The sequence below is a fragment of the Brachycentrus maculatus genome, unplaced genomic scaffold (genome assembly GCF_059751285.1).
Source record: "Brachycentrus maculatus isolate JH-2025_06_01 unplaced genomic scaffold, ASM5975128v1 h1tg000412l, whole genome shotgun sequence".
In the NCBI taxonomy this organism is placed as follows: Eukaryota; Metazoa; Arthropoda; class Insecta; order Trichoptera; family Brachycentridae; genus Brachycentrus; species Brachycentrus maculatus.
In genome coordinates, this window is record NW_028281161.1 from 152,684 (window position 1) to 166,009 (window position 13,326).

At 34.2% G+C, this 13,326-nt stretch overlaps 1 protein-coding gene across 1 annotated transcript in view; it reads right to left on the minus strand.

Moving 5' to 3' along the window:
- Positions 1-9,632: 9,632 nt before the first annotated feature.
- Abl (tyrosine-protein kinase Abl) overlaps positions 9,633-13,326 on the minus strand; it is a 53,092-nt gene continuing 49,398 nt past the window's right edge. The window contains exon 11 of the mRNA XM_088271029.1: positions 9,633-13,003. Coding sequence (XP_088127155.1) covers positions 11,426-13,003 — 1,578 coding nt within the window. The 3' untranslated portion in view covers positions 9,633-11,425. The remainder of the gene's footprint in view (positions 13,004-13,326) is intronic.

Genomic DNA, 13,326 nt, shown 5'->3' on the forward strand with positions numbered 1-13,326 from the left:
ACAGCCAAATGTGCGATTTTCTCTTCCTGTTTTCACAAGTGCTACCTTGGTCGTACAAACAATGCGTCGTTTTTGACAAAAATTCACATTTGGCAGCATGATATTATTTGTTAACATTCGCTATAATTGATTGCGGAACCGTCTAAGCAGGTATTAAGCATGGCCGGGGAGTCTAGATGCTTGTTAATAAAGTAACACAACAGTGAGCCAAATGAAGAGGCCATAATATAAGACACCCTGGCCTACACTTCTTACTAATGCGTTAGGCACGTGCGAAGGTACAAACTATAGAAGACTACCCCACTTAACCTACATGGGCCAAATTATCTCCGACATGCGTTGTACCGGATACGCAGAATTGAAGAGACGAGCGGAGGACAGAGCCGGGTGGAGACTGACAATGAAAAAACCAACCGATCATCACAAAAATCATATACACTAAAATTACATAAGTAGTTGTTATTTTATTATATAAAATGCAGTTCCACCAAGAAATGTCAGTACAAAACTTAAAACAAAAGTTGTAACCTATGTATTGTTTCGGCATTCACTTTCCGGTAAGACATGATAAAATTATAAATAAAACAATTGTTAACGCTTAACCTTTTAAAGTTATATTGTAATGAATATCGTTAATTTGGGGTTCGAATGTAAACTGATATTAATATTTAAATGGAAGACGTTTGTATTCAAACCCGTAGAAAGAAGCATATGTAGCTTCCCAAACTAGTCGTAGCAATATTATAAGTAGTAAAAACAAGTGTTTTATTTAAAATTTAAGATCGTTACTTGTAACCCACGAAGAAGAGTCATTTTACCGAATGCATCATTCGGCCCCAGTAGTTAGAGATGAATTCGTGATAAAAGCTCTCGTCTTTTCATAGACGTTTCGTGATCTGGATGGCTGAAGTTGTTTTCGCGCTAAAGTTTTGTTCCTATTTTAATGGTCGGTACTTGGCTTTGATTGAATTAATTATTGGCGTCGAGTTACTTAGGGTATGAACAGATCCCTTTGTCGAGTTGAGACGTGCTTGGCGGTTTGTATACCAAGTTGATTCTGTTTACGTTGTTAGGGAGACTGGATCTAAATCTCCGGCTTATTTTATCGAGCGCGTACTGTACTTACGTGACTCATGCGGGATTTTAGGCTCTGACGGAAAATAATGACCCTTGACCAAATATTCAACTATTCAGATTTTCAACTATTCAGATTCTGGAAGCCTAAATTTACATGTCTATTTTATATTCCTTTTGGCGTTATCTTCGTCGTTCATCGCGTTTGCCTGATAAATTACCAACCTACATATTTTCGCCACCTTAGAAACTGGATTGAAATACGAGTTCATTTACTCCTCCACTTATTTATTTATTTATTTATTCTTTTATCCACATAACAATTTACGTCATATATTACATAAACATATACATTATAAGTTATTACATACACATACATACATACACACATATACATATCGCTCACTCCTTTCAACAACGTCATATATAAAAAAAACTTGATTTTTCAGGATTATTTTAAAATTTAAGAATATAATGAACTATATTAAAAATAAATATCAAGTCACTTATTGGACTTTAAAGTGTGCATCAGATCTTCTTAGGTAAAACCAGAAGGTTTTTTCTCCATTTGAAAAATATTTAGTACATTTAAAAAAATTATTATACGATACCTTTTCTTCAAAATGCAAAACCAACACTTTCTGAACTGTAGCGGGTAAATATTAAGTTTAAAATGTATTTCTTTTTCTGGGATATAGTACATTTTCTGGGCATTCCGAAAATTTGCACAACTGAAAATTGACGATTTTTGATATATGACATTGTTGAAAGGAGTGAGCGATATATACATGTGTTACGGCGCAACAATTCTAACAACTTGAACTATGACCCCAAACCCCCGCTAGGGGCAGAGCAGGGGTGTACGCGGGGAATGTTTATGTTATAAGACTTAATCCTTATGAAATAAAGGAGACTGCACACACTTGTTCTTATATTGTCATAGCGACCTGTTGAATAAACCGATTGCATCCTAATTACTTCGAGACTTACTTACTTAGAGACATCTATTGGTGAGATGAAAAGAAGCTTTTTATTGAGCAGAAACTCTTTTTTTAGTATGGGAGATAGATGTAATTCAATAGATGTCTCTAGTGAAGTTCTAGTGATTCAAGAACAAAGTTTAAAAATTGGTTCATATATATAGAAGTTCCAAGAACTCGAGTAGTGTGGTTGTCAATAATGGGTAGAATTGGTGAATGTAAAGTGATCACTTTTAAACCAGCCTATGACGGTCGTTAGCCCCGTAAATGCCCAGACTTCCATATACTTCTTCTAGCAGGTTTGTTCATCAGAAAGATAAATTAACAATAAAGTTTACACTTTAACTTCGATGTAGCAGAATATGGAATTCTGGATATTTACAGGGTTTACAACCTGTCATAGGCTGGTTAAAGTGATCACTTTATACACGCCCATGATGGACAATCACACTACTAATTTTTTTGGAAGTTGTGTATATATGTATGTACATATAAATCTCATAATTAACACGTCCTTTCATATGTGAATTCTAGGCAGCATCTATGGTTGAGTTGAGTTACCTTTTTATTTAGCAGTTACCCTAATGAAAATTTATGTAAGATTTTTCGCGAATCATTTTACATACTGGTAGACCTTTTGTTATGTTTTCATAGTTTTTTGATATTCAAATACATATATTAATTATTTTTATATTTCTGTTCATTTTTAATGTCAGTCCAGTCCTGGTCTCATAATGGAATATTTTACTCTACAAATAAAGGATATTTTCAGAGATTTTTTTATTTATAACAGCCTATATGGTTAATACAATAATTTTATTCATCATTTTGATAAGCGAAATTAGCTTTCTCAAAAACAGCAGTTTCGTATGTTGGTAATTGATTTTGTCACAAGAATGATGCACTTATCTAAAAAAAACTAACTAACCATCACGCCGCTTCCCAGCAGGTAGGCAGAGAGAATCGAACGCCACACCACTCTGTCTTTGCAAACATTCTTCGCCTCTTCTACATTCATTCATCTTATACATACCCGACGACTATTACGACTCCTGACCCGGCCGCTTTCAAGTATTTGACATACCTGATTGTGCCAAGTTTTTTTTGGTCTTCCTCTGCTTCTTTTTCCAACTACATTCGCCTCATAAATTTGTTTAACCGTTCTTTCCTCACTCAAACGTTCCACATGTCCATATCAACACACCTTTTTTAATTTATCGATAATGCTTATCTCAGCCTTGCATTCTTTCCTTATTTCAACATTCGAACATCTATCAAACATCGTTTTGCCACACATTCGTCTGAGGGATCGCATTTCGACTGCATTCAGTCTGCTTTCATCCTTCTTTTGCTAACTCCATGCTTCGCTTCCATACATAAGAGTTGGAACCAGAACTCTGTTGTGTACTGACAGTTTAGCTTTCGCTGATAGATTTACTAATCTTACCATTGGTAATGCCATAGATGTAGATAGAAATTGCAAGACACATGCCCATAACATATTATTGCTGTTTATACTTCTCTTATCTTCCTTTCTCCACCACGGCTGTCCAAACTCAAAACACAGTAAGGGACATTTTTTTGTGGTACGTTTTTTTGCATTTTTGGACTAAGTAGATTCTACTTAGTCCAAAAATACAAAAAAAACGTACTTCAAAAATATGTCCCTTACTGTGTTTTAAGTTTGGACGGCCGACCATCCCTATTCATAGCAGTGACAGCTAATAATGTATGTAACTATGTACGAAAGAGTTTTTTTTTTAATAAATAATTTATGTTTTTTTCTCATGTTGGTCAATGGATGTTGCATGTTGGCCATTGAATCCAGAGCCGGATTCACCAGACACTCCAAGGAAGGTACCAAAAACCAAGTTGGTAGGTTTTTTGAAAACATATATATATATATATATATATATATATATATATATATATATATATATATATATATATATATATATATATATATATATATATATATATATATATATATATATATATATATATATATATATATATATATATATATATATATATATATATATATATATATATATATATATATAAATATGTATATATATATATATATATATATATATATATATATATATATATATATATATATATATATATATATATATATATATATATATATATATATATATATATATATATATATATATATATATATATATATATATATATATATATATATATATATATATATATAAAAACCCTTATCCGCACCCCAATGGTGCATAGGGCATTGCGTCATATAAAGGCAGTGTAATCTTGATCGTTTACACATGAAGGAAAGGTGATCAGCCCTCCGCTTGAGGTACCAGTCCAGGGTAATATTGAATAAATATGACAGTGAAAAAATCACTTATATTTATTTTACCCCCCTTGAGAATCGAACCCCGCTGACCATTACACTATGGAGGAAGACATATATATATATATATATATATATATATATATATATATATATATATATATATATATATATATATATATATATATATATATATATATATATATATATATATATATATATATATATATATATATATATATATATATATATATATATATATATATATATATATATATATATATATATATATATATATATATTTATATAGGGTCCGCCATCTAAAGTTTTTTTTTTCAACTAGTGCTTATTTCGTGAATGGTAACACTTAGCTCATGTCTGATTTGACAGATAATTAGTTTTATCCTTCCGCTGAGCGAATATGGTTGTGTATACGCTTGAACAACGCTGGGAAATATTGCGACATTCGACTTACAGAAGATGCCGATTTTGCCAAAAAAATCATCTTTTCGGATGAAGCTCATTTTGATCTTGGCGGGTATGTAAACAAGCAAAATTGTCGTATTTGGGGCACAGAAAACCCGCACGCATACATTGAAAAGCCGGTACACCCAAAACGAGTCACTGTTTGGTGCGGATTTTGGTCCAGAGGCATAATTGGGCCATTTTTCTTTGAAAATGAGCAAGGAGTGGCCGTTAGTCAATGGCGATCGTTATCGGGCCATGTTGAACGGATTTTTGTTCACAAAAATTGAAGAGGAGGATATTGGCAACATTTGGTTTCAACAGGACGGCGCTACGTGCCACACAGCCGAAGCTACACTCGATGTTTTGCGCCCCATTTTCAAAAAAAAAATGTTATTTGGCGGACCCTTTATATATATATACAAAAAAATTGTGAATCCTTTATTTATAAATTTATATAATAAAAAAGAAAATAAAAAAGAAATGCCTCAATCTGCAACAGAAAGTTTGGGAGACAATGTTTTTTTTTAAGGAAAAACCTGCCTGAGAGTCTCTATTTTTTACAGGCTTGTCTGCAGGTAGGATTGTAAGGATAGTTAAGGTTAATGAGAAAAACACACCCAGACTAATTGAAAATAAAACCTTTCTTGAATTTATTTTGCAATTGGTGGAAATCGAACCCACAACGTCAGTTTTGCAGTCGAGCGTCTACCCAACTACGCCACGCTGCCATTAGCAAGCAGATGACCTTAGACAAAGACAAAGGGAAGAAGATCATACAAGAACTAGAGGTAGGAGAGGATGAATATCTAAGAAACAAGTGACATTATGGACAGTTGTGATATTTACGATAGACAGTAGTGTTTTACATGCTTTTTGAAGTTCATCTGGATTGTGGATACTCTAGTAGTTTGGAAATTCAATTTAGTCTGGAATCTTGATCGATCAAGATTATTTTGAAACTTTATACCATTTAAAGTGCACAAGACTCAGCATTAACCCGATGCAGTGTTAATTTAATCATTGATGGGGATTTATTTATTTGTACATTACTGCTATTAGGTTAAGGAACTGGAAGAGGAATAGTAGGTAAAATAAAAGTAATGGCTAGAGTACTCGCAACGCTTGTGTTACTTAGACACTGCTAACATGTACAAAGTCCCTTGAGGCAAGGAATTCTTGAAGCTTCATGCAGGAATTACTGATGAATAATGTGTAATGTCGAAGAATGAAAAGTGGTCTCTCATGAGAAGTGGTAAAACCATGATCAGAATGATAAATTAAGTTTTCAATAAAATATTTTCGTATATCGGGTAAAACAAAATCAGTAAGGAAGTGCATATTGACAGAGTAAAAGTTGTGGCTCATCCAACGCATCAGTGCAGTATCACCATCGGCACAACTCCAAGTACTTTATATGGAATTCTATTAAATTTGGAATTTAATTGTTCCGACTACTTTATATTCCATACAGAACCGCACGCTAACTGTACTGTCAGTGCCATGCCTTCAAAATTGAAAAGACTCGAGTTTAGCCGATGATGAGAGTTGCGCATCGAGAAAGTTTGATTAAAAGTTGTAATATTTCTTTCACTTGCTAACTTTATTTCACCAAAATTTTACTATCATAGTTTCTGTCACCCCGTGCATTAATTATTTCTATAAAGAACTCGTCACCTGCAAGCAGAACTATCCTAACTGCATTTAAGGAAATTTCATTAGGGTAGCGATAATTATTTAATTTATCTCAATCATTAATAGTAATATTTTAATAACTATTTTAGATGTTTTGAATATTGAAAGCATTAACTTTGTGGATCATATTGATATATATTATTTCGAGAAATAATATATACTATTTTAGAACTTCCAACATAATAAAATGGGTAGCATAATGAATACAATACAAAATTCTGCATTATGTGCTAATATTACTATTATGTGCGTGACTTTTTACTTCATATACCCGAGGATTGTACTTGTATTACAATAGCTGCAATATTTTAAGCTTAGATGATTACACTCCGTTGGACTACTTACAGCTTAGAAGCAATATCTCTGGTATATTTTGACCAAAGAAAATTGTCACTTCAGCGTTTGAATGTGAGTGAACTTTGGATCAACTGGGTTGTAAGGAATAGGCACCGGGATAAATAAAAGGCAAAAACTTAGAGTAAGAAACATTTTATTCCGTAGTTATGTTCCCGTAATGATGGATTAAATGTGTGTCATTATATCTTTGGAATTTACTAGTAATATTTAAGAAAAACAAATTAATAAGAATTCTGACACACTCAATTCATAATAATATGGCTGAATTCATGTAGGATTCTAAACAATGCATAATAATCAATGTTACAATAATAATTTCTATATTTGCATATTGTATCAGGAAAATAAATAAATAAAACTGACAAAATGGTAAAGAGAAATAGATATTTTACTAATTCAAATAAATACACATCATAAATATCTTGTGATGTAAATCTGAAACACTTCTATATAGTGTTGGAGCATGCGGATATTTTCATACCATAGTAAAAGTTTAGTATTTATTATTATATTATTAACTGACACAGATTTACTATATTTTATTGTTGTACATACTATTAAAGGTTCGGCTTAGTCGTCGGAATACATTTTAGAACCTGATAAATTGATCAACAAACGAACATATGTAAAATGATTACAGCTATCCAATAATCGGATTGAATAATATAAATCAAACAGTCTTCCACACAGATTATAATAACTGTTTGGTATAATTTAATATGACTTCTACCTAAGATTAATTTTATCATAATACTTGCATACAAAATCAGCATAAAATACCATACTCAGATATTTACAGGCTGTCACAGATATACATAGTCCGGGGGTAGGTTTGCCACAACACCATTCGCAGTAAGCGGGGTTTTCTAGAAAAATACTTTGAAAATCATGTACCTAAGTACTATGTATATAAAAAATGAAGGCCTAATGAAAAGAGTTGAAGCCGATCTATCCTCGGTTTGCTCCATATTTTGGACATAGATTTTAGGAGAACTGACTTGAATTGAAACAATGTATGTTTGAAATAATTAAAAATTGAAATAAGTCAATCATTTCTTATGGGAATGGAAGAAATGGAAGAAATACAAAATATGAGCAATGACTTGTTATTGTGACAAAGGGTGATCGATACCATCTTACAAACTAGATTTAATAATACAAAGACTAGCATAAATCAGTATCACCTTAATTAAGTAAGGATACAAATTTATTTCATAAAGATTGAAAGACCATTTGTAAACAAATTTCCTCGGCAGAGGTCTACCATAATGGCTCATCCACATATTAAACATTTTCAATATTATTATACCACTGAGCTTAGTGCTCCTGCAAATCAATGTTTATCACAGCACATTCGGAATATTTAGAAACTATGTTTTGATTGCTCTTCATATTGCAGTATTCTTAAGGAACCAATAAAACATCAATTCCCTAAAAATAAAAATTCCTAAAATTTACGACATGTTCATACCATACGTATAATAATTTTAAATGTTTATATGACAAATTTTAATAGTACATTACTTTAATTATTAAATTTTAATAATGTACTGTGGTCCACACATGTTACTAAAGCAAATAATATTCTCCAAAATCATACATAATTAATGTCACACACCAGCACAATTATCTGATGACATTAACGAAATAATTTTTAAATGTGAAATTTCAAACTTATTGCATGGCTTTTTTTTTCATTAAATATTTTAGAATAAGAATCTATATTTACTGTTGTTGGCATGCGACAATATTCATATACACTGTTGAAAGGAGAGTGTTTACAATTTGTGAACTAGTTATCGATATGATAATATCCTATAACTCTATTGTAGGTAAACAAATTGCATGCAGTTTTTAAATCACATTTAAGTCTTAATTCATATAACCTAATCTATTCTTGGATATATGAAATGAAGTAAGCTCGAATAATCATATATATACATAAAATGACTCGGATGATACTCTTTCAAGTATAAATGAATGGGAAAGCTATAACAGATTAAATTTATATAAATCCAAGGAGCAACAATCAGAGCTTCCCCTAAGATAGACAGTTTCCGCAAGGTGACTCAGAAACACAACATGCAATCAGATAAATTGGTTGTATATTATTTGATTATTTGGCCTGAAGCATTATTCGTTGCAACACTATTACAGATAATATTCAATGATAAATTTACCAATATAATATATATGTATGTCAATATATATACAACATATATAATTATATATTTATATATATATACATAATAAAACCAACATGAGTATTATAATTTTTGGTATATTTTTTGTAAGCTTTCAATTTTGAAATCCTCCAAAATGGAGAGAAAATTGTAAGTATATAAAAATTACATCCTGTTAGATGAATGTTTAGAGAATTGATAAAAATTCAAAGGTTTTAATTTTGAGGGTTATTGAATATCACATTTATTATTTGAGTTATTTTAAATTATCATATCATTTTGAGATTTCTGATGCTCACATATGGTAATATACGTATAGAGAAATCGGATAAGGCATCTCTTTCTATATTATTTATATTTTATAAACCATAAAACTATTGCTTTTGTGGTGTTTTCTTTTTTATAAGAATAACTATATATAATGTATTGGTTGCTGTATTCAGCATTAAGAAGTATGTATCTCAATCTCAGTGTTTTGAATTAAAATTTTGGAGGTTGTTGAAATTGAAAGCTTCATTCATTGCTGGAAGTGTAGTAAGATTTTTTTTTTTAAATCTTATAGGAATAAACATTAAAGAGAAAATATTTCGGAAACCAAAGGAAACATTGCAAAAAAAAAAAAATAGTAATAAATCTACGTTAATTTGGTGAACCTAAGTTTATTTAATCCGTTTAATAACTATGTACAATATATAAATAAGAAATAGAGGAAAATATATTACATTACTATTAAGTTTTTCAATGTTTTAAGTATGAGTTTATAAAAAAATATTTAAATTTCATTATAAAAAATATAACACTAGTGGCATTCCTCAAATCAAGTATAGACTGGTAAAGTATTTTGTAAACAACAAAAAAAGTTCAGTAAAAACCTCATTTTAACGTTGTTGATTTTGAAGTTTTTTCTAATTAATTTTTTTAAATCCCTATATCCCTTCTATACAATGTGACTTGCCGGCCCATGCTGCATTTCCAGTTGACAGACGAATAAACCATTGCCTTGAACTAAGCTCTTGCGATACAATTTTCTTCAGAGCTGATCTACATTAAATCTTCATACACTGTTACAATAAAACTGTCATATCACAAATGTGTATGTGTGTAGTAAATAATTCATATAACTCCAGTGAAAATGCATAAAAAGTTAATAAACGAAAAACATAAAAAAAAAGTTTACTGGCGCCATATTTGTAATTTAGTTACCAGTTTACTAACAAACATAAATTTGTTGTGTGATATTTGATATTTTTAGGTAAAAGTTGCAGTAAGAGAAGGGAATTGTAATTTGTATGAAGGTAAACATTAAATCTCATGATGATAAATTGTAGTTACACTAGAAGTACAATTTCATTTTTCAAAGTAATTTTTATTTCCTCCCTTTTACAATGTCCTCGGTTTTCCAATGTTTCGTAAATTGCTAGAAAAGTGTAAAAACTAGGTTTTACCGCACTATGATTGCAAAAACAACTGTAAAATGTATGGAATATCAATCGATTACCAAGTAAATTACAAAATGAATTACAGAATATCTCGCATTCTTTGGCTGAATATACACAATTCTGATATTGTAAAAGAGTGGGTGGCTTTAATAAATGCTCTACTATTTATACTTTCAGATCAAGTTGAACGAGTTTTGAGAGGGATACATAATGACTAAGATTTTAACAACATTGAGAATTTTTTTCAGCTGTCATGCAAAAATCACAACTGAAATTTAATAATGCACAGTTTGAATACAAATGTGATCACAAATTACAATCTTCTACCTGGATAAGTTTGTACATAAATATAACACACTTCAACTACATTTCCTTTTTAGAGAGAATAAAATAACACCGAGAGCAATAAACTCTAGTTACATTCATTTGAATAATTAAGCTGCGGAATTGTATTATCACACCGAGCAATATAACCAGCTATCAGTTTCAAATAATTTCTCATATGGCGTAATGATCATTCAGAAGCCTTATCCACTAGTAACAGTTATGTTAAGAAGTACAAAATCACTGTTCCTCCACAATTCCATACTAAAATAATATCACTTACACTAGTGCCATGTATACTGTTGATTCATTAAGTTAAATATTACATATCACTCCAGTTCGCATCACATAGTGATATCCTAATATATTGATCGATAGACCCGATATAAATGGCCAGAGCGTACATAAGATTATGTTTCGCAATGATTAAAGCACATTCCGCATATGTCTCTTCACAATCGGTAGAATTTAATCACTCTCCATTATTCGATAATTATTGCAGAGGTGAAGAACAACAAGAAGTTTGTCGGAAATAACAAATGGGGAGTATGACAATAGAAAGGTTACGGTGGGCGACTAGCGTCCGACAGTGGCTATGGTGTCCTTGAGGGCGGCGGCGACGTCAGCGGCGAGGCGTGCGGGCTCGGGCGTGGCGGGCAGCGGGCGCGGGCGGGCGAGCGCGCGCGCGCCGCGCTGCAGCGTCTCCAGGCGCAGCGCCAGCTCGCGCAGCGGGAAGCGGCGCTGCGGCGGCGCGCCTTCCGCGCAGTGCAGCAGGCAGGCGTCGCCCAGCGCGCCCAGCCCCTCCGCCAGGCGCGCCCAGTGGCCCGGCCCACCCGCGCGCACCGCTGCCTCCAGCCCGCGCGCCAGCTCCGCGATGCCTTCGGGCCCGCTGCCCACCGGCGTCGCGTATATCGCCGACGCCGGCTTCCCTCCTTTCACCGCCGGCTTTGCGGGCACTACCGGCTTTTCCTCATTTCCCGGCGACCATTTTCGCTCCGCCGCTTTGTTGTTTGCGTTGAGACTGCGACTCATTATGTTTGAAATGGAACCGTTCTCCGACTTTGGTTCCTTAGAAGCTACTTCCGTTTTCGGAGTTTCGACATTCTTATCGTCCGTTCTCTTCTTGTTTTTATTACACATCTTGGGACTCGGTTGAGGGGCGCTTTCCGCTTCTTTGGGCTCCCACAACTTTTTTAGACTGCTGATGCTTCCCGTACTACGGCGCTTATCGTCATCTTCGTCAGGTTTTGCGACAATAGACCCGGAATTAAAATTTAAATCCGTATCGCTCCTCTTAGAGTCCGAAGTATCTAGAGTTTCTTTTTGGGCTTTTAAAATTGCATCTTCCTTTTCTTCCGAAGGAGTTTCTACATCTTTATCGAGTTTGACGGAAGTTCCGTTGGATGTATCGACTTTTCGCAATCTCGCTTTGAAATCTACAATAGAACCCGAATTTTCTACGTCATTTTGTTTACCGCACGTTTTCTTCAGAGGATCCACTTTTTTAAGTTGAGATTTAAAATTCTTATTATTTTCATTTTTAGCATTTGGCGTTTCGATCTTTGGAAGAGATTTTATTTCGAGTATAGAGGATATATCTCGTTCTTTTACAATATCAGTCTCGACATTGACCGGCTCCATGTTTAGGCTCTGCGACAGCTCGGACACTAGTCTAGCGACAGGGTCTCCCATGGCGGTGTGGTGGTGCGCGGGCGGGGGCGGGGAGTGCTGGTGCCGCCCCTTGCGGTCCGCGCGCTCCTTTATCTCCGCCACGAGCTTGAGCTCCAGCATCTCCTTGTAGGAGGAGGCGGGGTACTCGTCGGGCGGCGGCGGCGGCGGCAGGGGCGACGGCAGCAGCGGCGAGGGCGGCAGGTCCGGGGGGGGTGGAGGGAACTCTAGGTCGGCCAGGCTGGGCCTCTCCTTGGGAGCGTTTCGGGAGAACGAGCGCACACCTCCCGAAGAGTTGCTGCGAATCATGTGCGGCGGAGCAGCCGCCCGCATCCTCCCTTCCCCGTCTCCTTCCGGCTCACCTTCTTCTCCCTCCCGGCGGAGGGACTCTAGGTACGCGCCGATTCGAGCGCCCTTTGGCAAAGTACCATATCTGTTGATGGCCTTGGTCACATTCCGAACTTCCAATGCGGCAACTTGAACCATCTGCAAAACAGACATATAAGTAGTATTTATTTTTAATACAAAGAAACATGAATTGCATTTATGACTATTGCAAAGACTGTTTAGCCGAGTGTGGCACACTTTATTTAGGAAACAGTCCTTGGATCGTATGTAAAGAGGTGAGCCCTTTTCAAGCCCGCTTCATGGAATAGGTGACACATCTGATACAATTTACACACCTATAATTGCAAAAAGTGTCCCATGTTTATGCTATGTACCCGCATTGTTTTGAAAGCAATAAAAGTGTGGTAAAAACCAATAGTTATGTGGCAATTACAAAATATGTTACCTTAAATTTCAAAGTA